The following is a 25,607-nucleotide window of genomic DNA, read 5'->3' on the forward strand; positions in this document are numbered from 1 at the left end:
TTACAGTGGCTCCATAGTCCATGCTCTTACCCATTACAATATAACACTAAAGATTGATTAGACAAGTAAATAAGAGATAAGGTGTTCAGTAGCTAGTATATTAAATTTTTCAGGAAACAACTGCCTTAAAACAAATCAATCATTTATCTCTAGAAAGTTAAGAATAATTCTAATTTTGTTAGCTTGTCAACCAAGAAGACATATTTTATAATATGGTTATGACAGAGCCTTTTATATCATACTAGAGGCCCTGTGCTCAAAATTCGTGCACTGGGGGGGGGGAGGGGTGTCCCTCAGCCCAGCCTGCACCCTCTCCAATCTGGGACCCCTCAGGAGATTTCCAACTTCTGGCTCCTAACAATTTGCCTGCCTGCCTGACTGATTGCCCCTAACCATTTCTGCCTGCCAGCCTGATTGATACCTAACTGCTCCCCTGCTGGCATGATTGACACCTACCTGCTCCCCTGCCAGCCCAATCGCCCCCAACTGCCCTCCCCTGCCAGCCATCTTGTGACAATGTGGGGGCGGCCATCTTGTGATGACGTGGGGGCGGCCATCTTGTGGTGGTCATCTTGTGATGACATGGGCGCGGCAATCTTGTGACAATGTGGGGGTGGCCATCTTGTGATGTGAGGGTGTGAGGGTCAATTTGCATATTACCTCTTTATTATATAGGACTAGAGGTCCGGTGTATGAAATTGGTGCACTGTGGGGGGGAATCCCTCAGCCCGGCCTGCACCCTCTTCAATCTGGGACCCCTTGGGGGATGTCTCACTTCCAGTTTACACCCCATCTCACAGGGGCCTAAACCGGCAGTCGGACATCCCTCTTGCAATCTGGGACCGCTGACTCCTAACTGCTTGTCTGCCTGCCTGACTGATTGCCCCTAACTGCCTCTGTTTGCTAGCCTGATCGCCCCCCTAACTGGTCCCCTGCCGGCCTGCCTGATCGCCCCTAACTGCTTCTGTTTGCTGGCTTGATTGTCCCCTAACAGCCCCCCTGCCAGCCTGGTTGCCCCTAACTGCCCCCCTGCTGGCCTGGCTACCCTCTAACTGACCCCCTGCCAACCTGGCCACCCCCTAACTGCTCCCCTGCTGGCCTGATCGCCCCTAACTGCCTCTGCCTTGGCCCCCAACACTGTGGCTTTGTCTGGAAGGATGTCTGGTCGACCCGGCATAATTAGCATATTACCCTTTTATTAGTATAGACTAGAGGCCTGGTGCACAAAATTTGTGCATGGGAGGAGTCCCTCAGCCTGGCCTGCACCCTCTCCAATCCAGGACATCCCTCTCGCAATCCAGGACCGCTGGCCCCTCACCACTTACCTGCCTGCCTGATTGCCTCTAACTGCCCTCTCCTGCCAGCCTGGTTGCCCCCAACTGTCCTCCCCTGCCAGCCATCTTGTGGCGGCCATCTAGTGACAGCATTGCGTTGGCCATATTGTGACAACGTCCCTTGAGGATGTCACGCGATGCCACCTAGGCTTTTATTATATAGGATTATCAGGCAGCACCTTTTATCATGCAAAGCTCTGCATTGTTGATGCATGTAACTCCTTGTTTACAGGTAACTAGAAAAATATTTATTGAATTCTTACTATATGCCAGGCACTATGCCACACTTTGGGGTGTGCAAAGAGCTATAAGACATAAGATAACACCCATAAAGAACCTAGGTTATAAACATATAAACGTGATAGATAGGATGAGAAATCATAATAAATATCAGCTCTCATTGTCATTAAGCTGATCCTTCTGTTGTTGCTTATAATGGTGACAGAAAAAAAAGGAACTCAACTATAAAAGAAAACAGAACACTGCAAAACTGTAGCAGATAAATTAAAGTTATAATATTTAGTTATTCTATAATACTTCACCCTAATTGTGTTGGCAGTGATAAGAAGAGAGAGAACCTCTTCCCTCCCTTTCTTGTTTCCTCCTTCCTTCTTCATCTCCTTGAACTTCAGGACTCTGAATGCTGACTCCATCTCCTGTTTTTAGGATGTCACCATAAGGTGTTGTTTTCCCAGAACTAAATCATGGGCTCATTTCTCTCAAATACAAAGGTTCAGAAATAAAATATATCTTCCTAGGGAAGAACTGAGAAGACATCTAGAAATAAATGAGGCACTTTTTCAAAGCCAAAATTTCCAAGGTGAAAATAATGCCATTTAAACATTACCTAAAAATTATACAGTTTGCCAAAGTTCAGCATTTAACTTTTAATTTAAACTTTCTGTTTAAACAGAGTAGGACAAGAAGGTAGAATAAAATGGCAAAAGGTTGACCAGGTGAAGGGAAAAAATTCTAGCACTACAGTGTTGTCACGAGCTTCCCAAAAGCCCGAGCTATTAAATACCTGGTATTTAATCAATTTTTAGCTTCAAATTGTATCTGAGCTCATGTCACAGATCAATTCAGTCTTAGTCCTGAAGATCTGTACTATCTGTCCATATAGATCAGAATAACTACATAATTGTTAATTTTTAAAATTTGTTTCATAATAGCAGAAATAGCCCAGATATCTGAATGACTTGGTACAATGATGGCCTCTGGAGAGTACACGGATCCAAACAGGCCTACATGTGAACTGAAGAGGATTTGATGGACAGTACCATCAGCTGGAGCCACTACTCCATCAGAGACAGTCATTTTGCCACAGAATGCACAACTGTTTAGAGGACAGGCATGAAGTCAGATCACTGTTCACTACGTTCCTAGTTATCACAAAGGCCGAGAAGCCACCACCAATTATCATAATGTTATGGTTTACTCATAAGAGCTCCCAACCTCAACTACACTGAGTACTGCCAGACTCTAGTGTGAAGTCTGAACACCAGGAAAATGAGAGAAACTTCCACAATCACACATTCTTACAGATATCCCAAGTTCTCATTTTTTTCCTGATCCCAGGTTTTCATCTGATATTTGTGGAGAAGAAATCCCAGTACTTCCTTCTTTCCTATCACAACAAATGAACTGGATGTGTTGCAATGTAAGCTCCATCCCTCTCATAAGTGATCCTAAATTTTGTGTTTGTCATTCTTACAGTTTACCTCATATGCTCACCTCTCTCTCTCTCTCTCTCTCTCTCTCTCTCTCTCTCTCTCTCTCTCTCTCACATACACACACACACAATTTCACTCCATATAAAATGTAATAATACTTCTGCAATATTATGGGATTTTTAGTATGTATCCTTTAAAGCAAACATGATGGGATTTGTATTATTAATCACAAATATTTTATAGGTGTTATGTGGCAAAGGATGCAATAAAATCAAACAAGAGGGGGAAATGCCAGGTTATAAATGTATTCCTTTGCTGCATATCTCAGAGCATTTAACAAGTAATCTTCACTGTGACTCCCCAAGTAGAAACATTTGCCAAATATACTTGACCTCTTTTTTTAGAGCATCTTTATTTTAGAACATCTGATGAGATGCTGTGTATTACGACAAGAAGGCAAAATGTGCAACTGTTTTGAGAAAAAACCATATAAGCTGTAAAACCTCTCAGATCCTCCTCACAAAGAGCAGCAGCACTTGCCTGGGCACTGCCAGTGAGGTTCACAGCCAAGCCCCATGACTTACTGTGCAAAGTGGACAAGACCATCCAACAGGACAAGTATTTTCCCACATTCCTATCAGCATGATGAAAAGCAGATATCAGTGACCGAAATGGAAGTATGTAGAACGATGACAGTCAATGTTGCATTGAAAGTAAGGTTTAGATTAGTATGTCATCAGAACATGTCTATATTTGAATTAACCATATTTACATTATCTCTGAAGCCTACAGATGGCACTCAAAATAAATCTCAATTTGGAATACTCAAGGATAGACAAATCATAGAGATTATACATATTAATCATAATTAACATTTACTTTAGATAATTTATACTAAGTATTTCTAAAGTTACATCAATGATGATTATCTATACTAGTATATATAAAAAGTCAGCGACCAGAACGCTGGAACAACCAGTCGCTATGACCCCCACTGCAGCCAGCGAAACCAGCCTGTCCCACCCCTGATTGCCCCCCGCCCCCCCCCCCCCCCCCCGCCCCACACCACGTCAATAGGGGACTGGGCTGGCTGGCCAACCTACTTCAGCCCCTCCCCCTGGCCAGCCCCGCCCCTGATTAGCCCTCCCAACCCTCAATGAGATCAAGATGGCCCGCCAACCCGCCTGAAGCCCCTTCCCCAAACCGGCCCACCCCAGATCGGCCCCTGGACCCTGATCAGGGGCAGGGCCAGCCAACTACTGTAGCTCTTCCCCTGATGGGGCCCCCGCCACCTGATCGGCCTGCGGACTCTCCCCACAACCAGCTCCACCCCTGATTGGCCCCTCCCACACCAATCAGGGGTGGTGCTGGCTGGCCAACCTCCTATGGCCCCTCCCCCAGCAGCAGACCTCCAATTGGCACCCCCCCACCCCATTCGGGGGTGGGGCCAGCTGGCCCACCACCAACAGCTCCTTCCCAAGACCGGTCCCACCCCCAATTGGTCCCCCCATCGCAATTGGGGGTGGCTCCTGCTGGCCAATCACCTTTGACCCCTCCCCCCCAGCTGGCCCAGCCCTGATTGGCCAACCTCCCACCATCTTCTCCTCCCAACAGGCACAAATTGGTGCACTGGGCCTCCAGTATTTTTATAAAATGTATTTTCTTCATTTTACAGAAATTATAAAATACAATAATATCAGCTTTTAGATAAATATATGACTAAAATAGACAATAACTGACATAGCACTTTGATATATTCTAGGAAAGCAATCTGTTCCTTCTCCTAAAAGTTCACATTGACCTTTCTAATTTCGGCTACAGTCCAAATGCTTCCTTCAGTCACACTTTTACCAGGGTTTGAGTATTCTGAGGTTCAGTTTTTATTAACATGACTAGAGGCCCGGTGCATGAAAATTCATGCACTGGAGGGGGGGTCCCTCAGCCCAGCCTGCCCCCTCTCACAGTCTGGGAGCTCTCAGGGGTGGGAGGTGACCCGGCAATCAGGGGAAGGTGACGCCCCCATCACACCTCTGCTGCTGCCACTGCTGGCAGCACAAGCCTCACTGACCCTGTTTACCTGAGCCTCGGGCAGCCCTGGGTGGCTGGGCAGCTGCCATCCGAGGCTTGCCTGTGCCTTGGGCTGGCCCTAGGCGGCTGGGGGCTGAGGAGACTGAGGGACTCTGAAGGCAGGCACGCAGCAAGGCCTGCTGCCCCGGCGGGGCTGAGGGGACTAGGCACCGCCATCTTGTGGCTGTGGGAGCCACCATCTTTGAGGACGTGGCCATCAATTAGCATATTCCCTCCTTATTGGTTGTGGGCACCAGCATCTTTGCAATGGTGTGAGGGTCAATTAGCATATTCCCTGTTTATTAGATAGGATTCTATAAAGTATTATGCCTTTATATTTTTCCTCTTTTGCTATTTTCTTTAAGTAAGACATCTGCTTTATTGAATTGTGACTCTTTAATGACATTATGTAGCCTCTGACATTGAAGGTATAATTTGGCATGTCAAAACATCATCTTCTTGTCATTTTTAAAGAATACTTGCTACAATATTAAATAGTAAAAAACTATTTCTAAATCTTCTACAATACCCTCCCCTCCAATAGCTTTGGAGAAGAAACTATTTTTCAGGAGACATAGCTACTTCCTACTCTAAAAACTACTTTGCTATTTGTAATTATTTTCTTAATTACCTATAAGTGTCTTTATATATTCTTATATCAAATTGTTCATGTGTAAGACCACGGAGATTAGTAGAATGCTAATATAAATGTCTGACAATTCTGAAACTATTTCCCAGGGACTATTAAAGTTCTCTAAAATCACAAGCTCACATAAAATACATACAACCTAAAGCATAAATTTATTAGCCTTTTTATTAACTAAAACTTATTTACCAAACTTCAGAAATAACTAATACTTATGTGTTTTGGACCTTGGAAGGATAATTCAAGATACAGTCTTATAATTGGGGAGAAATAGTATCCATTGAAAGAAATTGAGTTCCTGCTATGCTTTTCCCATCAGCAAAGACATTAACCCACAAACCCTAGCAGGGGAACTGGAAATAAACTGATACTTTATCCATTTCATATTTTTTTACTAGTGAGCTAAAACATGCTAGCTATGACATTGCTGCAGAGGTACAATTTTTTAATCGTCTACTCAAACCATCTGACTGTCAAATTCTCTATCACTGCCAGGCAGCATCTCCTTATTTGTTCCTGTGAAGGCATTCTCAGGATAAGTTATTATGTTCTTAGCCTACTGCCAAATCATGACATTTCTGCCTCCACATCATCGCTGAATCCATCTCCGTTTGGTTTCATTAGAAATGCTCTGCAAGTGTAGTGGTTTATTCTCACTTTAATGTTATAATTGTTTTAATTTATCTTAATTGTTGAAAGCATTATAGATGTCCCCTCTTTTCCCCCATTGGTCCCTTGCACCTGACTCTCATCTCCCCAACCCATGCCTTCACCACACCACTGTCTTTGTTCATGAGTTATTTATGTCACAATTTTTTAGTTAACCTCTCCCTGTTTACTCTAAAATAATAAGTTTTTTAGCTTCCTTTCACTGAAAAGTTGATATTTGAGCAAAGATGTAAGGAAAATGAGGGAGTTAGCACGGAGATATGTGAGTTAAGAATGCTCCAAAAAGAGGAAACAACCAATGGCAAGGTGTAGGGTAGGCATATTGCAGGCCTGTTCAAGGAAGAGCAACAAAGCCAGTATTACTGTGACTGAAAGAGAGGGGCAGAGAGCAGTGGAGTTTGACGTAAAGAGGGGCCAAGGTCATGTAAGACTATGTAGGCTATTAATCAAGTCTCATTATTGGTCTAGATTCCTTTATACCTCCCCATAGGGAAATTAGAGATAAAGGCAGAGATCTAGAAACAGAGAGACAAAAAGATAAAGACAGATATATGGCTATTCATTTATATATGTATATGTGCATGCAATTACTTTAGTTTGAATTCTATTAAAATTCAAAAAAATTTTCTTAAATATATTTTTATTGATTTCAGAGAGGAAGGGAGAGGGAGAGAGACATAGAAACATCAATGATGACAGATAATCATTGATTGGCTGTCTCCTGCACACCCCCTACTGGGGATCGAGCCCCCAACCTGGGCATGTGCCCTAGACTGGTATCAAACCTGGGCCCCTTCAGACCACAGGCTGATTCTCTATCCACTGAGCCAAACTGGCTAGGGCAAATTCAACAAATTTTTAATTTGCAGTGATGGAAATAATAACCAGACATGGCCCAGCTCTTGAAAGGATAACAATAAAAGTGATTATAGCTAAAATGTAAAGAATTTTTAAAAGGTATGAACATCCATAATTAATAATACAAGGGAAACCCTGGCCAGGTAGCTCAGTTGGTTAGAATGTTGTCCCAATATGCCAAGATTGTGGGTTTGGTCTCCAGTCAGGGCACATGCAAGAATCAACCAATGAAGGCATAAATAAGTGGAACAACACATTGATGTTTCTTTCTTTCCCTTCCTCCACCCTTTTCCCCCCTTCCTCTCTAAAATAAATTAAAAAAAATAAAAAATAGTAATACAAGATAAGAACCACATGCTATATGTTAATGTAGAAAGAATGTCTGAAAAATATTTATTTATATATACAAAAAATATTTGTTTAATATCCACTATGTGCTAGGCACTATTCCAGGTGCTGAAACACAGGCTTGAACTCAAAATCTAATGGGGGGAGATAGGAAATAAGAAATAAATTTGTGTAAGAAATAAAGGTTACAAAAGTCATATAGTATAAATACAGTGATAAATTTTATGCAAAAAACACGACAAAATTTCCCAGGATGAAAGCCATCAGAAGTAATTGCAGTGGTAAGGGGCAATTTAAACAAGGTAAATGTCACTGAGAAGATGAAATTTCAGCAAAGACATGAAGAAAGTGGGGAAGTTTTCACATAGATAATGGGAAGAGTGAATTTTAGGCAAAGGAAACAGCCAGTGTAAGGGCTTTCAGGTGGGAGTCTGCCTGGCCTGTTTAAGAACAATAAAGAGCCCTGTATCCCGAAAAACAGTGAGCAGAGAAAAGAGATTCAGTGAGCAGATCATGTAGATCTTTTAGGCCTTTATGTTTTATTCTGAATGAAATGGGGAGCCATTGCTGGTTTTGAGCAGGAGGAATAGTAGCTGACAGGTTTAAAAAGAGATTTATGGCTTCTGTGATGAGAATAGAGGACAAGTGTGGAAAGCAAGGAGTCTAGTTAGGTTATTGTAATAATTTAATGCTCAGTGATAGTGACTCAGGCCATGGTGACAACAGTGGAAGTGGTATGAAATGGTTTGGTCTGGAGATGTTTTTAAGGTGAAACCTACAGGATTCCATGATGAATTGAATATGAGATGTGAGAGATAAAAGAAAGACAAGAATGATTCCAAGGTTTTTTTCTTGAGCAAATGGAAGAATGGAGTTGCTCACAATGGAATGGGGCATTGTTCTGGTAGTGCAGGTTTTGTGGTGGTCATGGGATTAGGAGTTAAGATTTGGATTTATTAAGTTTGTAATATCTATAAGACTGCAAAGTAGAGAAATTGAATAGGAAGATATACAAATCTGGAATTCAGGAAAACAATTTGAACTGGAGATATTAAGGTGTAGAAAGTATATCCTATATAATAAAGAGGTAATATGAAAATTGACCATCATGCCCTCAAAAGATGGCTGCCTACAACCAGGCCGGCAGGGGGTTAGTGAGGGACGACCAAACAACTGAACAAGCAGGCTGTGTGGGGAGACCAGGCTGGCAGGGGAGTTAGTGAGAGATGACCAAACAACTGAACAGCAGGATGTGTGGGGTGACCAGGCCAGCGGTGGGGGGGGGGGGCAGTTAGGGGCCACCAGGTTGGCAGAGGGGGCAGTTGGGGGCAAAGAGGCCAGCGGGGGGTGGGGTGCAGTTGGGGGCGACCAGGCTATCAGGAGGTGGCAGTAGGGGGCAATTAGGCTGGAAGGGGGGGCAGTAAGGGGTGACCAGGCCAGCAGGGGGCAGTTAGGGGTGACCAGGCAGGCAGGCAGGTGAGTGATTAGGAGCCAGCGGTCCAGGATTGTGAGAGGGTGCAGGCTGGGCTGAGGGGACCACCCCCACCCCCTGTGCACGAATTTTATGCACCGGGCCTCTAGTTAAGCTATAAAAATGAATGAGAATCGCTGAGGGAGAAAAGAGAATAACTAAGAAATATAGTATAGTTGTACCAAAATGAAGACACTGAGAGCTGTTACATTTCTATCTCAGAGCTCAGTTAGGAAGCATTGTTCCAACACTGAAATGGCAATCTGTTAAATGGAAAATAAATTTTAGAACATGGGAGGGCTGCAGGAGAACTAGAGAATTTCCTATAGAAACTCAATGCCATCCCATACTGGAGAGAGATTTGGAGACATGCCATCTTTTTTGATGAACCGCAATAGCACCTTAGCATAGAAAGCCAGCCAGAGCTAAAGCACGGTGAAAGAGAAGGGCAAAGGCTTAGATTATAGTGTAGCCTAAATTTCGGTCTTTATGTATCTCACAATGAAGGGGGAGCTTTTCTCAAACTATTCCTCCTGCTGTCCACATGACTCTTCATAAAGCAGCTATCTGAAAAAAATAAAAACTGCTTCATTCAAAAATTAAAAGTAGTGTTATGTCTTCTTGATATATTGTCCCCTTTATCAAGTTTTTTGCAGTATTTTTCATGATAGCCAAGACATTGAAACAACCTAAGTGTCTTTTGTCAAATGACTAGATAAAGAAGATATGGTAGATATAGACAGTGGAATACTATTTAGCTATAAGAAAAGATGAAACATTGCCATTTGTGACAACATGGATGGATCTTGAGAGTATCATGCTAAGCAAAATAATTCAGATGATTTCACTCATTTGTGAGATACAAAACAGAAAGCAACAAATGAACTAACAAGACAAATAAACGAACTCATACACAGATAACAGTATGATGTTTACCAGAGGGGAAAAAGGGTAGGGGAAGCTGAAGAGAAAAAGGGGTCAGATAATGATGATGAAAGGAGACTAAACTTTGGGTGGTGAGAACACAATGTAATATATAGGTGATGCATTATAGAATTGTATACTTGAAACATATAATCTTATTAATGAATTTCACACCAATTAATTTAATTTAAAAAATGAAAACTAGCCCGACCAAAGTGCCTTAGTGGTTGAACATCGACTTATGAACCAGGAGGTCATGGTTTGCTTTCTGGTCAAGGCACATACCTGGGTTGTGGGCTCAATCCTCAGTGGGGAGTGTGCAGGAGACAGCCAATACATGACTCTGTCATCATTGATGTTTCTATCTCTCCCTCTCTCCCTTCCTCTCTGAAATCAATAAAAATATTTTTAAAAATAAAACTAGAAAATCATAACCACAATGGGATATGACTTCACACCCATTAGGATGGCTGTAAAATAAAATAATATAAAATAAGAAGTGTTGGAAAAGATGTAAAGAAACTGGAACCATTATATCTTGCTGGTGAGAATGTAAATTGCTGAAGACACTGTGGAAAACACTGTGGCAGTTCCTCAAAAGTTAAACACAACATTACCATATGATCTAGCAATTTCACTCCTACTTATATAGCCAAAAAACTGAAAACAGGAACTCAAACAAATGCTTGTACACTTATGTTGATAGCAGCATTATTTACAATAGCTAAAATGTAAAACCCAAATTTCCATCAAGAGATGAATGGTGAACAAAATGTTGTATATACATATATTGGAAAATTATTCAGCCATAAAAAAATGAAATTCTGACACATGCCATAACCTGGATGAACCCTGAAAACTGTATGCTAAATGAAATACACTAGGCACAAAAAGATATTGTATGATTCCACTCATATGAAGCACCTGGAATAGGCAAGTTCATAGAGAGAGAAAATAGAAAGTGAGGGCTGGTAGTGAAGAAGGAATGGAAACTTATTATTTAACTAAAGGCCCAATGCATGAAATTCATGCAAGAGTAGGCCTTCCTTCCTCTGGCTGCCAGCACCGGCTTCTCTCTGGCACCCGGGACTCAGGTTTCCCTCAGGTGCTGCTGGCAGGCACAGGGATGCGGGCTTCCCTCGCAGAGGGAGGTCCCACCCACCTGCCGAAGCCTGCCAGGTTGGTGGCCTGGCCCTCCCTCTTTGGGGAGATCATGGAGCCCTTCCCCTCCCCCCGGGATTGATTGCTCTGCCAGCCGGTGGCCTGGGCCTCCCTCTGCGGGTCGATCATGGGGCGATGGCTGGGCCCCAGACCAATCACATTGCACCTGCCTTGGCTGGCCTGGCGCCAGTGGGTGTCATAGCGTGGTCGCCCGGAAGGTCATCTGGTCTAATTAGCATATTATGTTTTTATTATTATAGATGGAAACAGAGCTTTAATTGAGATGATAAAAATGCTCTTGAAATGGGTAATGGTGATGGTTCCACAACATTATGAATGTATTTAATGCCACTAAATTGGACATTTAATAATTATGTAAATGGTAAGCTTATGTTTATGTATATTTTACCAAAATAAAAAAGAATTATCACGATAAAAATCAGAAAAGTATCAGCATAGAATTTTTGTTTAAATACTTGGGAGAAAAGGCAGATGCAAAAAGAACAACAAAAGTGATATTAACCAAGAAAATTGATAAACGTTTAAATAAGCAATACTCATGGCATCAAAGAAATTACAGAAAACATGTTCCACCTGGCTGGCATGGCTCAGTGGTTGAACATCGACCTATGAACCAGGAAGTCACGGTTCAAGTCCAGGTCAGGGCACATGCCAGGGTTGTGGGCTGGATTCCCAGTGGCAGAGTGGGGGGGGTGGGGAGGGCATGCAGGAGGCAGCCAATCAATAATTCTCTCTCATCATTGATGTTTCTATCTCTCCCTCTCCCTCTTTCTTCCTCTCTGAAATCAATAGAAATATATTAAAAGCAAAACAAAAACATGCTCCCTCTCATAAAAAAGGTCAAAGAAAAGGAAGTGAAATGAAAGAAGAGATAAGAAAAACAGAGAAAGGGATAAAACTGCCCCCAAGAAAGCTGGGGAAAGAGGGAGAAATGAAAAAAAGAAAAGAAAGACATTAGAGAGGTTAAAGGAATATTAGAATCAACTCAAGCATAATAAACACAACTGAGAATAGTGTAAAGATCATGAAATAAAGACTTAAAGCAAACACACAAAATAGAAAAAGACAAAGATACACAAATAACTAGGAACAATAGAGGTACAGAGGGAAGAGAAAAATCCAATGTATGCATAGTTCTTGTTTCTGAAGAAAAGACACAAAATTAAAGATATAATTAAAAAAATTTCCAGGAATAAAAGAGGTTTTACATCTATATATTGAAAAAAAAAAAAAAAACACACAACACCACCATGATCCAAGAATGATATATAATGACAAATTCCAAGATAATTCTGATTTTAATTATTTAATTGCTAGACTAAAGAATTGCATTGGCTTCTAGGCAGAAATACCAAGTCATCCATAGGAGAAAGAAATCAGGCTGTTTCAAGAGCTGGAAAAATTCAGACAATGAATACAAAGTTCAGAGCGATAGAAAGTGTGTTTTGAAATATTTATATACAAAGAAGTTATTCTTCATATATTAGGACAATGGGTAGAGATTCTCAAGCATATAAAAACTCAAGAACAATAGAACTTATTATTCCTTCATGAAACACCTGTTAATGAAAACCAAGGTATAAATCAAAATAAGAGCTGAGGAATGAAGAAAGCATGCTACAGACATTAGTGGAAAACATTAAATCTATTAAATATAAAACTAAGGTTTAACAACCAAGTGAATTATACTTTAGTTTCGAAATTGCATGTTATATATGAACTATATACTTTAACAATTCAAAAAATTAATAAATAACAAAAATAAAATAGTGGGAGAAGGGGACAAAAGAAACTGTATTTGATTTTTATTTCTTATCTAACACTGAGGCCCAGTGCACAAATTCATGCATGGGTAGGGTTCCTAGCAGCTGCCAGCTGCTGGCTGGGGCCTTCCTTTATTCTGTGCCATGCCCTAGTGGTCAACACACGTCATAGCAAGTGATTGAACTCCTGGTTGGTCAAACTCCCGAGGGGACACTTTGCATATTAGGCATATATATATATATATATATATATATATATATATAGATAGATAGATAGCTGAAGCCAAGTGATACTGCCTTAAATTTATATATATAGCTAAGTGGAAAAAAATTAACCCAACCTTCTAAGCATTTTATAATCTTTATTCACTTTAGAAAGAGCTTTCAGAACTAATAATGCTTATTGTGGAGATTCATTTATCTAAAAATTAAGTAATACCTTTATTTTCAATTCAGTTTTTTGTGATTACAATTAATATTATTTAATAAAAATCTCATAGAGTAATCCTATCTGTATCTCAATTTAAACCATATATCCATTTTCTATTTCAATACATGCATATATAGATGCATAAATGCATCATCATCCAGAAATAATCATTGTATACATTTGATTGAGATGTATATGATGATTATTTATGGATGATGTATATGATGATTACTTCTGGATGATGATGTTTTACCTTTGGCTGATCTTTTAACTTTTTCTTTGCATTTTTCAATTTTGTTCTAGTTTATAAATATGTAATTACTAGAGGTCTGGTGCACAAAATTCGTGCATGGGGGAGGGGGTGTCCCTCAGCCCAGCCTGCACCCTCTCCAATCTGGTACCCCTCGAGGGATGTCCGACTGCCCTCTCACAATCCAGGACTGCTGGCTCCCAACTGCTCGCATGCCTGCCTTCCTGATTGCCCCTAACCGCTTCTGCCTGCCAGCCTGATCACCCCCTAACCACTCCCCTGCCAGCCTGATTGATGCCTAACTGCTCTCCTGCCAGCCTGTTTGCCCCTAACTGCCCTCCCCTGCAGGCCTGGTCCCCCCCCAACTGCTCTTCCCTGCAGGCCTGGTCCCCCCCAACTGCTCTCCCCTGCAGGCCTGGGTCCCTCCCAACTGCCTTTCCCTGAAGGCCTGTTCACCCCAAACTTCCCTCCTCTGCCAGCTTGATCGCCCCCAACTGCCCTCCCTTGCAGGCCTGGTCCCTCCCAACTGCCCTCCCCTGCTGGCCATCTTGTGGTGGCCATCTTGTGTCCACACGGGGGCAGGATCTTTGACCACATGGGGGCAGCCATCTTGTGTGTTGGAGTGATGGTCAATCTGCATATTACTCTTTTATTAGATAGGATAGAGGCCTGGTGCATGGGTGGGGGCCAGCTGGTTTGCCCTGAAGGGTATCCCAGAACAGGGTGGGGGTTCCCTTGGGGCGTGAGGCGGCCTGGGCAAGGGGCCTGTGGTGGTTTGCAGGCCGGCCACACCCCCCAGCGACCCAAGCAGTGGCCCTGGTATCTGGGGTTTATTTATCTTCTACAATTGAAACTTTGTAGCCTGGAGTGGAGCCAAGCCTTCTGCTTGCTCTGTGGCAGCAGCCATTTTTGGGGGGATTCATGTATCTTCTATAATTGAAACTTTTTAGCCTTAAGTGGAGGCCTGGGCAAGGCAGGGTGTGCAGAAAGCTTGGCTTCCTCCATCGCCAGGGGCATCCCTAGCCTCCTGCTCTTTCCAGCTCCGTGGCTGCCACCATTTCTGTTTGGGTTTATGTATCTTCTATCATTGAAACTTTGTAGCCTTGAGTGGAGGCCTAGGCTGGCAAGGGCAGGCGGAAAGCTTGGCTTCCTCCATTGCCAGGGAAACCCAAGCCTCCCTCCTGCTCTCTGTGGCCATAGCCATCTTGGTTGGGTTTATTTGCATATTCGCTCCTGATTGGATGGTGGGCGTGGCTTGTGGGTGTAGCGGAGTGATGGTTAATTTGCATATTACTCTTTTATTAGATAGGATTAAATTTCACAAAAATATCAAAGTATATTTTAAGAGGCATATAGTCTAATTGGTGTTTATTTTAGCAAAAATGAAAACACTCTTTCTGTTCAATGATAAACTAAAGTCAGAAGTCCAATTCTCAAGTATTCAAGGTTCTTTCAGTTTATTAAAACTCAGCCATCTATATGTCCTCTTTGGAGAAGTGTCTGATCAGATCCTTTGCTCATTTTTAAATTGGATTGTTTGTTTATTTGGTGTTGAGTTTTATAACTTATTTATAAATTTTGGATATTGGCCCTTTATCATATGTTATCCCATTCAGTGGGTTGTCTTTTCATTTTGTTGATGGTTTCCTTTGTTGTGCAAAAACTTTTCAGTTTGATGTAGTCAGGTTAATTTTTTTCTTTTGTTTCTCTTACTCAAAGACGTATGTCAGAAAAAAATATATTGCTAGAAATGTCCAAGAGTTTATTGGCTCTCTTTTCTGCTAAGATGTTTATGGTTTCAAGTCTTACATTTAAGTCTTTAATCCATTTTGAATTAATTCTTTTGTATGGAGTAAGAAGGTAGTCTAGTTTCATTTATTTTGTATGAGTCTATTCACTTTTCCCAGCACCATTTATTGAATAGACTATCTTTACCCTATTGTATATTCTTACCTCCTTTGTCAAATATTAATTGACCATAAAGTTGTGGGTTTGTTTCCAGGTTCTCTATTCTTTTCCATCGATCCATATGTCTGTTTTTATGTCAGTACCATGCTTTTTTGATTACTATGGCCTTGTAGTATAATTTGATATCTAGTAACATTACTCCTCCAACTTCGTTCTTCTTTCTTAATATTGCTGTGGCTATTTGGGGTCTTTGAGGTTCCATATAAATTTTTGTAATATTTGTCTAGTTCTGTGAAATATGTCATTGGTGTATTGATAGAATTGCACTGAATCTATAAATTACTTTGTGAATAATGAACATTTTAATGATGTTAATTATTTCTATCCATGAGTGCATTTATGCTTCCATTTATTTGTATCTTCTTGAATTTTTTTCTTCAGTGTCTTATATTTTCTGAGTATAGGTCTTTTACATTCTTAGTTAAATGTATTCCTAGGTATTTAAGTTTTTATGCAATTGTAAATGGAATTGTTCTCTCAATTTCCCCTTCTGATAATTCATTATTGGCGTATAAAAATGCAGATGATTTCTGAACATTTATTTGGTATCCTACTACTTTATGGAATTAATTTATCAGTTCTAGTAGTTTTTTGTGGAATCTTTAGGTTTCTCTATATACAGTATCATGTCAACTGCAAATAATGAGTGTTTTACTTATTCCTTTCCAATTTGGATGGCTTTTATTCCTTCTTCTTATCTGACTGTTGTAGCTAGGACTTCTAGCATTATGTTGAATAAGAGTGGTGAAAGTGAGCATCCCTATCTTTTTCCAGATCATAAGGGTAACCCTTTTAGTTTTTGCCCATTGAGTATGATGTTGGCTATGGGTTTGTGATATATGGACTTTATTATGTTGAGGTATATTCCCTCTATTCCCACTTTGCTGAAAGTTTTTATCATAAATGAGTGCTGAATTTTATCAAATGCTTTTTCTGCATCTATTGATATGATCATGTGCTTTTTATCCTTCATTCTGTTTATGTGGTATATCACATTTACTGATTTGTGGAGATTATACCCAGAATAGACACTTTTCAAAAGATGATATAGATGGCCAATAGACATATGAAAAGACACTCAACATCACTAATCATCAGAGATATTTAAATTAAAACTACAATGAGATACCTATAGAATGGCTATAGGTATCACCTCATACCTATTAGAATGGCTATCATCAATAAACCAACAAACAAGTATTGGTGAAGATGTGGAGAAAAGAGAATCTTTGGGCATTATTGGTGGGAATGCAGGTTGGTGCCACTGTGGAAAACAGTATGACATTTATTCACAAAATTAAAAAAGGCACTGCAGTATGGTCCAGAAATTCCACTTCTGGCAACATATCCAAAGACACCTAAAACACTAATTCAAAAGAATATATGCACCCCAATACTCATTGCAGCATTATTTATAGTAGCCAAGATTTGGAAACAGCTCAAGTGCCCATCAGTAGATGAGTGGATAAAAAAGCTGTGGTATATTTACACAATGGAATATTACTCAGCTGTAAGAAAGAACGAATTTTAACTCTTTTGTGACAGCTTGGAGAGACCTGGAAAGTATTATACTAAGTGAAATAGGCCTGTCAGAGAAAACAAGTATCACATGATCCCACTTATGCTTGGAATCTAATGAACAAAATAGACTAACAAACAATATAGAAACAGACTAATAGATACAGAGAACAGACTAACAGCTGTCTGGGGGAAGGGTGCTGGGATGGGGGGCTGGGTGAAAAAGGTGAAGGGCTTAAGTAAAAAACAAACATATTCATAGACACAGACATCAGTATGGTGATTAACAGAGGGAAATGGGGGTGGGGAGGGGGGAAGAGTGTGAGAGGAGGTAGAAGAGGATAAAAGGGGGAACAAATGGTGATAGGAGAGTTGACTTGGGGTGGTGAACACACTATGCAATGAACACCTCAAGTCTACATCATTTTATTAACCAATGTCACCCCCAATAAATTCAATAAAAAATATAAAATCCCTCTTTTAGCTAAAGGGAGATTGTTAATTCCTTACACCTGATACATCAGTGATCCAAGACTCTTAACTAAATACACATACTTGATAGCCTTAATGCCTTACCACACACAACCACTCTCACTAACAATCAGACTTCTCTCTGGTAGGCTGATAGGGAAGAGGAGCACAGGAACAAGTGGGTAAATGGAACTGCACAGTTTTCCAGGATATTTACAATTTCTTCTCTTACTCTATCCCACCCTATAAAAGAAAACAAGGTGTCTTGTCCTCACACTCTTCAAATTCCCATAAAGAAGTGTGTCTAGTTCTCTGATGTCTTTGGATCTCAGTATTTTATCCAAAATTCCTGAAATCCTCCAGCAGTTTGGAGATTAAATGTCTTCTACTCCCACACTTCCTAAGTTACCTTGGAATGAAACAACTACTATTTTCTCTATGGTACTGTCATGCACATGACTACTGAATTCTTCCCCCCCTTTTTTTTCTCTCTTTTGCTTTGATATCAATACACATGGACCGAATGAGATCAAGTAGATCAGCCTAAGGATGGACTCTTAGACTTGAAGAGCATTCTCCTTACAAAGATTCCGAGATAACAGGTCTGAGAAACATTGACCCAATTGTAAATTTGGGACCTTTCCCCCCTATGTTGGTCACAATGGATGTGATCTGTCACAGAACTGAATTGATATCATTTCACCCTAAAAAAGAAACATGGCCCTTTGGAGAAAAGGCTGATTCCAGGGCTGGAATGGGGAAAGTATACTCTATTATGCTAGGAAGTAGGGAAGTACTCAAAGGATAAATCATATCAAACGAATGCAGGAGCTAGCTTGAAAGACTCTCACTGGGTTAACTTGAGCATCAAAATCAATAATAGTAGTAATGGATTAAAAACTTGACTGTTTTAGCTATTTTCTCATGGTTTCACTCTTCCTCCCCACTTTTAACATTCTTTCCTTTATTTCTTTACCTTTAATGTCTATACATGGGAGCAATATGCTCTTGTTTTTGCTCTGCTTCTGAATGATGCATGTGTGCTACCCTGGAGTAAAAAAAAATCTGAGTTTCAGCTTTAGGCTTTGGGGTGATCTTAGAAAAAAGTGGTCTCTTAACTGACTTGCCAGTAGGCCCTGTGCACTGAAAACAGTCAGGTATGGTTTAACAGGGTTATTTATTTGGTTGAAACATAAAATTGCCTTTTGTTTTGTTAATCCTTACCTGAGGATATTTTCCCCATTGATTCTTAGAGAGAGTGGAATGGAGGAAATGGGGGAGGGGAAGAGAGAGAATCATCAATGTGAGAGAGACACATCAATTGGTTGCCTTCTACATGCGCCCCCAATAGGGCCAGGGATTGAACCTGCAACCCAAGTATGTGCCCTTGACTGGGAATGAATCTGTGACTCTTAGGCAGGGGTGGGCAAACTTTTTGACTCGAGGGCCACAATGGGTTCTTAAACTGGACCGGAGGGCCGGAACAAAAGCATGGATGGAGTGTTTGTGTGAACTAATATAAATTCAAAGTAAAGGAGCGGAGGGTAGAGCAAGAGAACCCTCCGCTCTTTCGGCTCTGCTGGCCTGATAGAAGAGCCGAACGGGCCGGATCCGGCCCGCGGGCCGTAGTTTGCCCATGGCTGCTTAGGTGTGCAGGCTGATACTCTAAACACGGAGCCAAAAGGCTAGGGAGCAATTGCCATTTTCATAGGTAAAATGTTTGAATATCAGATATTTCATAAGGTTCAACAACATGGTCCAGCCAAGCTTATAGGAATTTTATATTTGGTCTTAGAGCCAAACCTCAAGATATTTTAAATTGGTTTCCTGTGTTATCTTCTGTGCCTTTTATTTCCTTGGAGACTTAAAGAGGAAGGGTGACTGACCAACGTATAGAACATGGGCCTCTCTCACTACCCTGAATAATGACATCTGAATCTCACATCCATACCATAGATCAGAAGTTCTGTCATAGAGTGAAGAGAGTGCTAGACCAGAAATCAAGAGACTAGATTCTATTCTTGGTGCTCTTATTACCTAGTGAAAAGTTGAATGAGTTGTAACTTCTCTCAACCTCTCTTTTTCTATTTGCAAAATAGGGGTGAATAAAGACTGAGTTGTGTCTGATGCATCTACCAGCTCTAATATTTTGCAGGTTTCTTTGTAGGAACTGAGAGGTGGGAGTTGGAAAAAGTACTATAAGTACTTAACTGTATTTATAAATGTACTGATGTCCTTTACAGAAAGATACATCAGCCAACCAAATAGATAATCAAGGTTAGAGGGGGGAAATATACATTATTTGCTGAAATCTTTGGTTCAGTCAAGTCAAAAACAAAATTCTAGACTCTGAATTACTTAATATGTTTTGTTAATCCATAAAATGTCATTTTATGTAATTTAACAAGAAAATATACTTTAATTGATTTTAAAGTTATTTTTTCTTTCTTTTATAAAGTGTATGAAAGTTTTAAGTGATTATGAAGATTAATCATTTGTTCACAAATATATGGACTTCAAATCATAAATTTCTTGAGAATCTGTAAGAAAATGTTTTAAATGCTTCAGCTCTGTGCTGTCCTATTATAACGACGCTAAATTTAGTCAGGTTTTGGTTTGTCCTCATTTGCACAATGATGACAATCTCTAATTTGGACTTTCTAATATAAGCATTGTTATAACATAGTCTGTTGTCTAAGATGGCTTAGAAAAGGCAAAAATAAACTTAATTCTTGCAAATCTGAACAACAATATGCAGCCTAGAAAGAAGAAAAGGCTGGTTGCATAACAGTGCAGAACAGTGACTATCCCCACAGTCTCCTTCCAGGAGCTACCAGGCTCTAAAAATAATTCAACTTCATTCAAGTACATTTTTTTTTTCAAAAACAGCAACCCCCAGTAAAACTTTCATGAGCAATTTTGGTATAGGCCACCCCAGGAATAGAGAAAGCAGGTAAGATATTTATCAAATTAGAAATGTACACGTCACATTTACACTATCAAATAATTAGAACGTTTGGCTATATTAGGTTTACTTAGTCACCTTTATCATGTAATAAAGAGATCCTTCTTGAAGCAAAAACTCGAGCCAAAAGTTATAAACTTAATTTCTGCAAAACCCAAAGAAGCCAATGAGCCCTGGTCCAATGACCAAGTTACTCTTTTTGTCAAGAATGTTTTATGCACGTACACTCATGCACATGTGCACACCCTATGTAGCCAGACTTTCCTGTCAATTTCTGAGATATCGTCTCCCATTCTGTCACCTAAAATAAAATCACTTGGCTTCCCAGACTCAATCAATAGTTTATTTTAACCTCCTTCTCCCCACCCCTCCTATATCTTATGCTACATTCAAATCATCATTACATAATTTGGCCCTTTCTGTCTTCAAAGCATGCACATGAACTTGTTTGAAATTAAGGTACACAGTGAGAACTTGAGAGATACACATTAATATCTCAAGCAGTTACAGAGAAAATTTATGTTGTGAAAGCTAAAACAAGGCTAGTGAAGCATAAAGGCAGCATGATGAGGCATCCTAATGTTTCTGTTGGACAAAATTTATTTGGTAAGTCTTCTTTTCTGTTGTGTGTTTTTTTCCTTCCCAGGCATATTACAATTATCCAGCATAAGTGCTGTCTTTATATTCCTTTTAAATTTCCATTTTTCTCTGTATCTGATATCATCATAGGTATAGGCATATCAGATGTATTTCAAAACTAGATCCCAGCCAATGCATGGGTCTCTAATAACTGCTTTGAACACTTAGGAGCCTAACATTTACATTTTTTGAAATGTCCTTCTTTTCTAGAGTACTTATTCTATTTAAGAGGCTTTAAAATTCTTACACAGATTTTAGGCACATGCTCATTAATATGACCACTTGCTTTGAATAAATATGAATCATGAATAAAGATAAACTGAACTTTAACTAATACTTCGAAATAACACTACAAAGGCCTTGGTGGGTGTGGGTCAGTTGGTTGGGCATCGTCCCACGCACTGAAAGGTTGCTGATTCCATTACCAATCAGAGCACATGCACGAGTTGTGGTCTTCATCCCCAGTAGTGGCGTGTAGAATGAGCCAGTGGATATTTTGCTCTAACATCGATATTTCTCTCTAACATTGATGTTTCTCTTTCTCCCTCTCCCTTCTTCTCTTTCTAAAAATAAGAAAAATATATTTTTTTCCAAAAATAACACGTGTGTTTTTATTGCCTAACTACAAGCACTGCATAAGTAATATAAATAAGGACCATCATTCTTAATCTTTCACAATCAAGCAGAGTTTTTAAAAATTAAAATGAGTCTCTGTTAGGAGAAAGAACTTCCATTTCCGAGGAATCTCAGCTCAGTTGAACAGGAGAAACCAGGATGGAACAGGAAGGGAGTGGTGGTGAAGCCACGTCTTATCCCTGGTATCACCAGTGTAATGGGCTGCCCAGGCTAGAGGCTGGGGCCTCCCCACTTCCATCCTGCTCAAAGGCTTCTTGGAGGAGGCAGTCAACTTTCTAGAATTTAGCTTCATCTTTCAATCAATCCAGGAAGGCTTCTTAACGGAATCCCATGCCAACTGGGGGAAGTAGGTTCTTCTTTTTGGTATTGAGCCCAAGGTGCCCATCCATGCTCTCAGCACCATCTTTTTGGGCCCTTCCCACCCACAGAGTGCCACAGCCATAGGTCCTTGGTGCCAGGGTTCAGCAGGTGCCAGGGCAGAGGTGCACACCCAAATCTTAGCCTCCGACGAGTGGAGGCGAGCAGGGCAGAGCGGGTCTCACCTCCCCAGATACCACCTCAGCCTCTGCCGTGGCTCTCCAAGCAGATTCTTTAGAGGCCATTTCCACAGGGAAAAATCCACTAGGTTAGGGTATAGTTCTAAGTTTACCCAGTATAACCTCATTCAGTAGTCCACTAGTACCTTTTAGCATGTAAAGTGCCATATTCACAGGTTCCAAGGATTAGAACTGTGGATATCTTTAAAGAGCCTACCATAAGAGAGATCCTGTTTCATTTAACAACTCAAAGAAGGTTGGTCATGTGCTGAGTGCAGAAAACAAGGAGAAAAGTGGTATTGGGTATTGGATGAGACTGGGAAGTGGGCAATGACCACAATATTTATTACATCATAAACCATATTGAGAATTTTGATCTTTATTCTAAGAACAGTGAGAAGCTCTCGGAGGAGTGATAGATTAGACATGATATTTTAAAATATCCCTCTAGCTGTTGGGTAGAAATGTGTTTTTAAGTAGCAGAGGTTCAGGAAAAGGATGATGGTAGCAGCAACAACAGATATTCAAATGATTAAAATTATTATTCAAATTACTGAAGTCATTTCAGAACTTTCACTTCTATATGGCTGACTCTATGACTGGTTAAATACCTGCCTCGTAGTTCCATGGGGAAGATTAAATGTTATGAGGCACAACATGCCATTTATATAGGAACAGAACCAGGCATGCATGATAAACAGGCTTTGCATTATTATATTGCTTCTATTATTACTATGCATAACTCTATACTAGTAAATTAGAAAACATGTAACACGAATGATTTTATAGAAAAATAAAAACTGACTATACTTAAATAAATTTCTATTTTAAGTAGAAATATGAAATGTAATTCATGACGTAGAAAACCTGAATAGATTAAGAGTGCTTGGAAACACTGAGGGAGAGAAGAGAATTTGAAAAATGAGGTAGTGGAAGGGGCAAATCCAAGTCATGTTTGGCTTTTGAGGTCATCTTAAGCATTTTGGCTTTTACTCTAGGTAAAACGGGGAACCTTGGAGGTTTTGATGAAAGGAGTGCCATGGTCTAACTTTGGTGTTAAAACTGGCTGATATTTTGAAAATAGACAGACTTAGGGGTAAGCTTGGAGGATAAGAATGATATTTTATCATTCTCTCCTAAGTGCCTCCACAACATCCTCTCCTTACTACACTCTCAGCTTCTGTCACATTTTATTATAATTACCTGTACTTACTCATGCCCTCCTCTAAATTGTAAGCTTCTTTAGAGGAAAAATCAAGTTGATCGTCTCACTGCATTTCCAGAAATTAGCACAGCACTTGATACACAATAACTGCTGAATACAAACTGATTGAATTAAATTAGTAAAATCAATACTTATCTTCTGCTTACAGACATGTTACTAGTGTGATAGAGAGAACCAGTGGTGATTCCCTACACCAGGAGTACCACACATGCATTTATCTTATTAGGTTTCTTTTTCTGTGTAACCATTTGTTATTTTCCAGCATGAACTGGCTGGTGTGTCTCACGGTTCTAATTCAAGTAAAGGAGAAAGAAATGAATATTTATATGTATATAACCAAGCGTATATACCAAACATGACTTTCATATGGTAGTTAATTTAAGCATTTAACTCTCCTCACAAACTTGGGAAGAAATGTATAATTAGCTCCATTTTATAAGAAGAAACCTAAGTTTAGAAATGCTAAGTAACTTATCTAAGGTGATCCAATATGTAAAAGACAGAGTTTTAAATATATATAAAACCCTTGTTTATCTATCTATATTATATAGCTTGATATAGGTATATAAGCAAAATAAAATAAATGGATACTTTTAAAATACAAATATATTACTTACTGGAAAGTATAGAAGCAAAGACCCAAAAAGGATAGTTTCCAACAGGATAAGGCCCGATGCTCTGATGCTCTAAAAAATAAAATTAAAATGTCATTGTTAGACTTACATTTCAAGGCATGGAAGAATTTATGCTATTGTGACAATGCCTCAACCAGTAGAACAGCATTCTTTGAGGGAAAATAAATAAAAACTGGCTAATATTTCAGACAGGGGAACTTAACTGAAACATGCAAAGACTGACTACAAAGGTGATGGTAGTCTTAATAACATTTCTAGTGCCTTCATGGAATTTTATTCTCTAAAATTTGAATTATTGAGCAGTTTAAGCAGCTGGAAACACTATCTAGAAAATCCTTTCAAACTAACTGATTCACAGACACATTAGGTCTTGCCTGTATTTCTGAAACATCAGCTACAAGTGCATATTGAATTCTATCCCTAAGCCACTTCACAAATGCCTACATGATGATTTCAGTGCGTAAAACAAACATATGCACAAGGTCTTGGCACCTCCGTGATAAAATATAGTCCCCAAACTCACTACAGAGCTCCACTATGTGAATAATAGAAATCACACTAAATAACAGAGGAATCTCACCTTGTAAAATGCTTAAATTATTCTCAACTCAAAATTCAAAAGAATAAGTTGATTTTCAAATAAATTTCCTGAATATTTAAAGTTTATAAAGTATTTTATTAGACTCAAAATAGCATTATTTTCCCAAAGCAAAATGCTTTGAGCCGTGGGATGAAATGAAAAATAACCAAAAAAAATCTATCTTATCTTCTAATAATAAATTTTGCTTCAGTGAGTTTAAGTATTAATATAGGGTAAATATATCGATTAAGAATTCAAACATTAAAACCGGTCATTTGAGAGTCCCCAGTTTTCACTAAATGCCACATAAAATGTATACACCTGGTGCAAATATGATATCTTAACTGGAAATAATTTGAGGTAGTAGCAATTAGTTTTTCAACAACAAAAGGCTGAAAAACCAAACCACAACAGTCCGTTACTTAAAAAGAAATATCAGCTAACTGGATAGTCAGAGAAAGAAAATTTAATTCCTCTTCCAAAACCCTGGTAGGACATTGTTAGGCAAATAGGAAAGACTTTATGTAATCCCTCAAAAGAACTTAGGACTTCCATTAATTTAAGAATTTGGGAATAAAGAAACAAGTTTAGTCCGTGAAGAGACTTGATTATTCAAGTGGCTTCTCACTATTGGTTGCTATTTTTGCCAGCAGGTGCTTTTTACTGAAAATGCAATTTCTATCAGCAAACTTTAAAATGGGTTTTATGCTGGCAGAACTTCCAAGGTGGCAAAGTATATTCATATTGAAGTATGGTAGCAACCATACTTGGGTAAAAACTGCTGTTTGAATTTTAACCCTGCTATTCTGGCTTCTGCAC

The 25,607-nt window shown here is 39.7% G+C and overlaps 1 protein-coding gene across 1 annotated transcript in view; it reads right to left on the bottom strand.

Annotated features, from left to right (window-relative positions):
- Positions 1-25,607, bottom strand: part of GPR158 (G protein-coupled receptor 158) — a 442,546-nt gene that overhangs the window by 107,551 nt on the left and 309,388 nt on the right. The window contains exon 5 of the mRNA XM_080654328.1: positions 24,191-24,259. Coding sequence (XP_080510454.1) covers positions 24,191-24,259 — 69 coding nt within the window. The remainder of the gene's footprint in view (positions 1-24,190; positions 24,260-25,607) is intronic.

This window comes from Plecotus auritus, assembly GCF_963455305.1.
Source record: "Plecotus auritus genome assembly, chromosome: 1".
In the NCBI taxonomy this organism is placed as follows: domain Eukaryota; kingdom Metazoa; phylum Chordata; class Mammalia; order Chiroptera; family Vespertilionidae; genus Plecotus; species Plecotus auritus.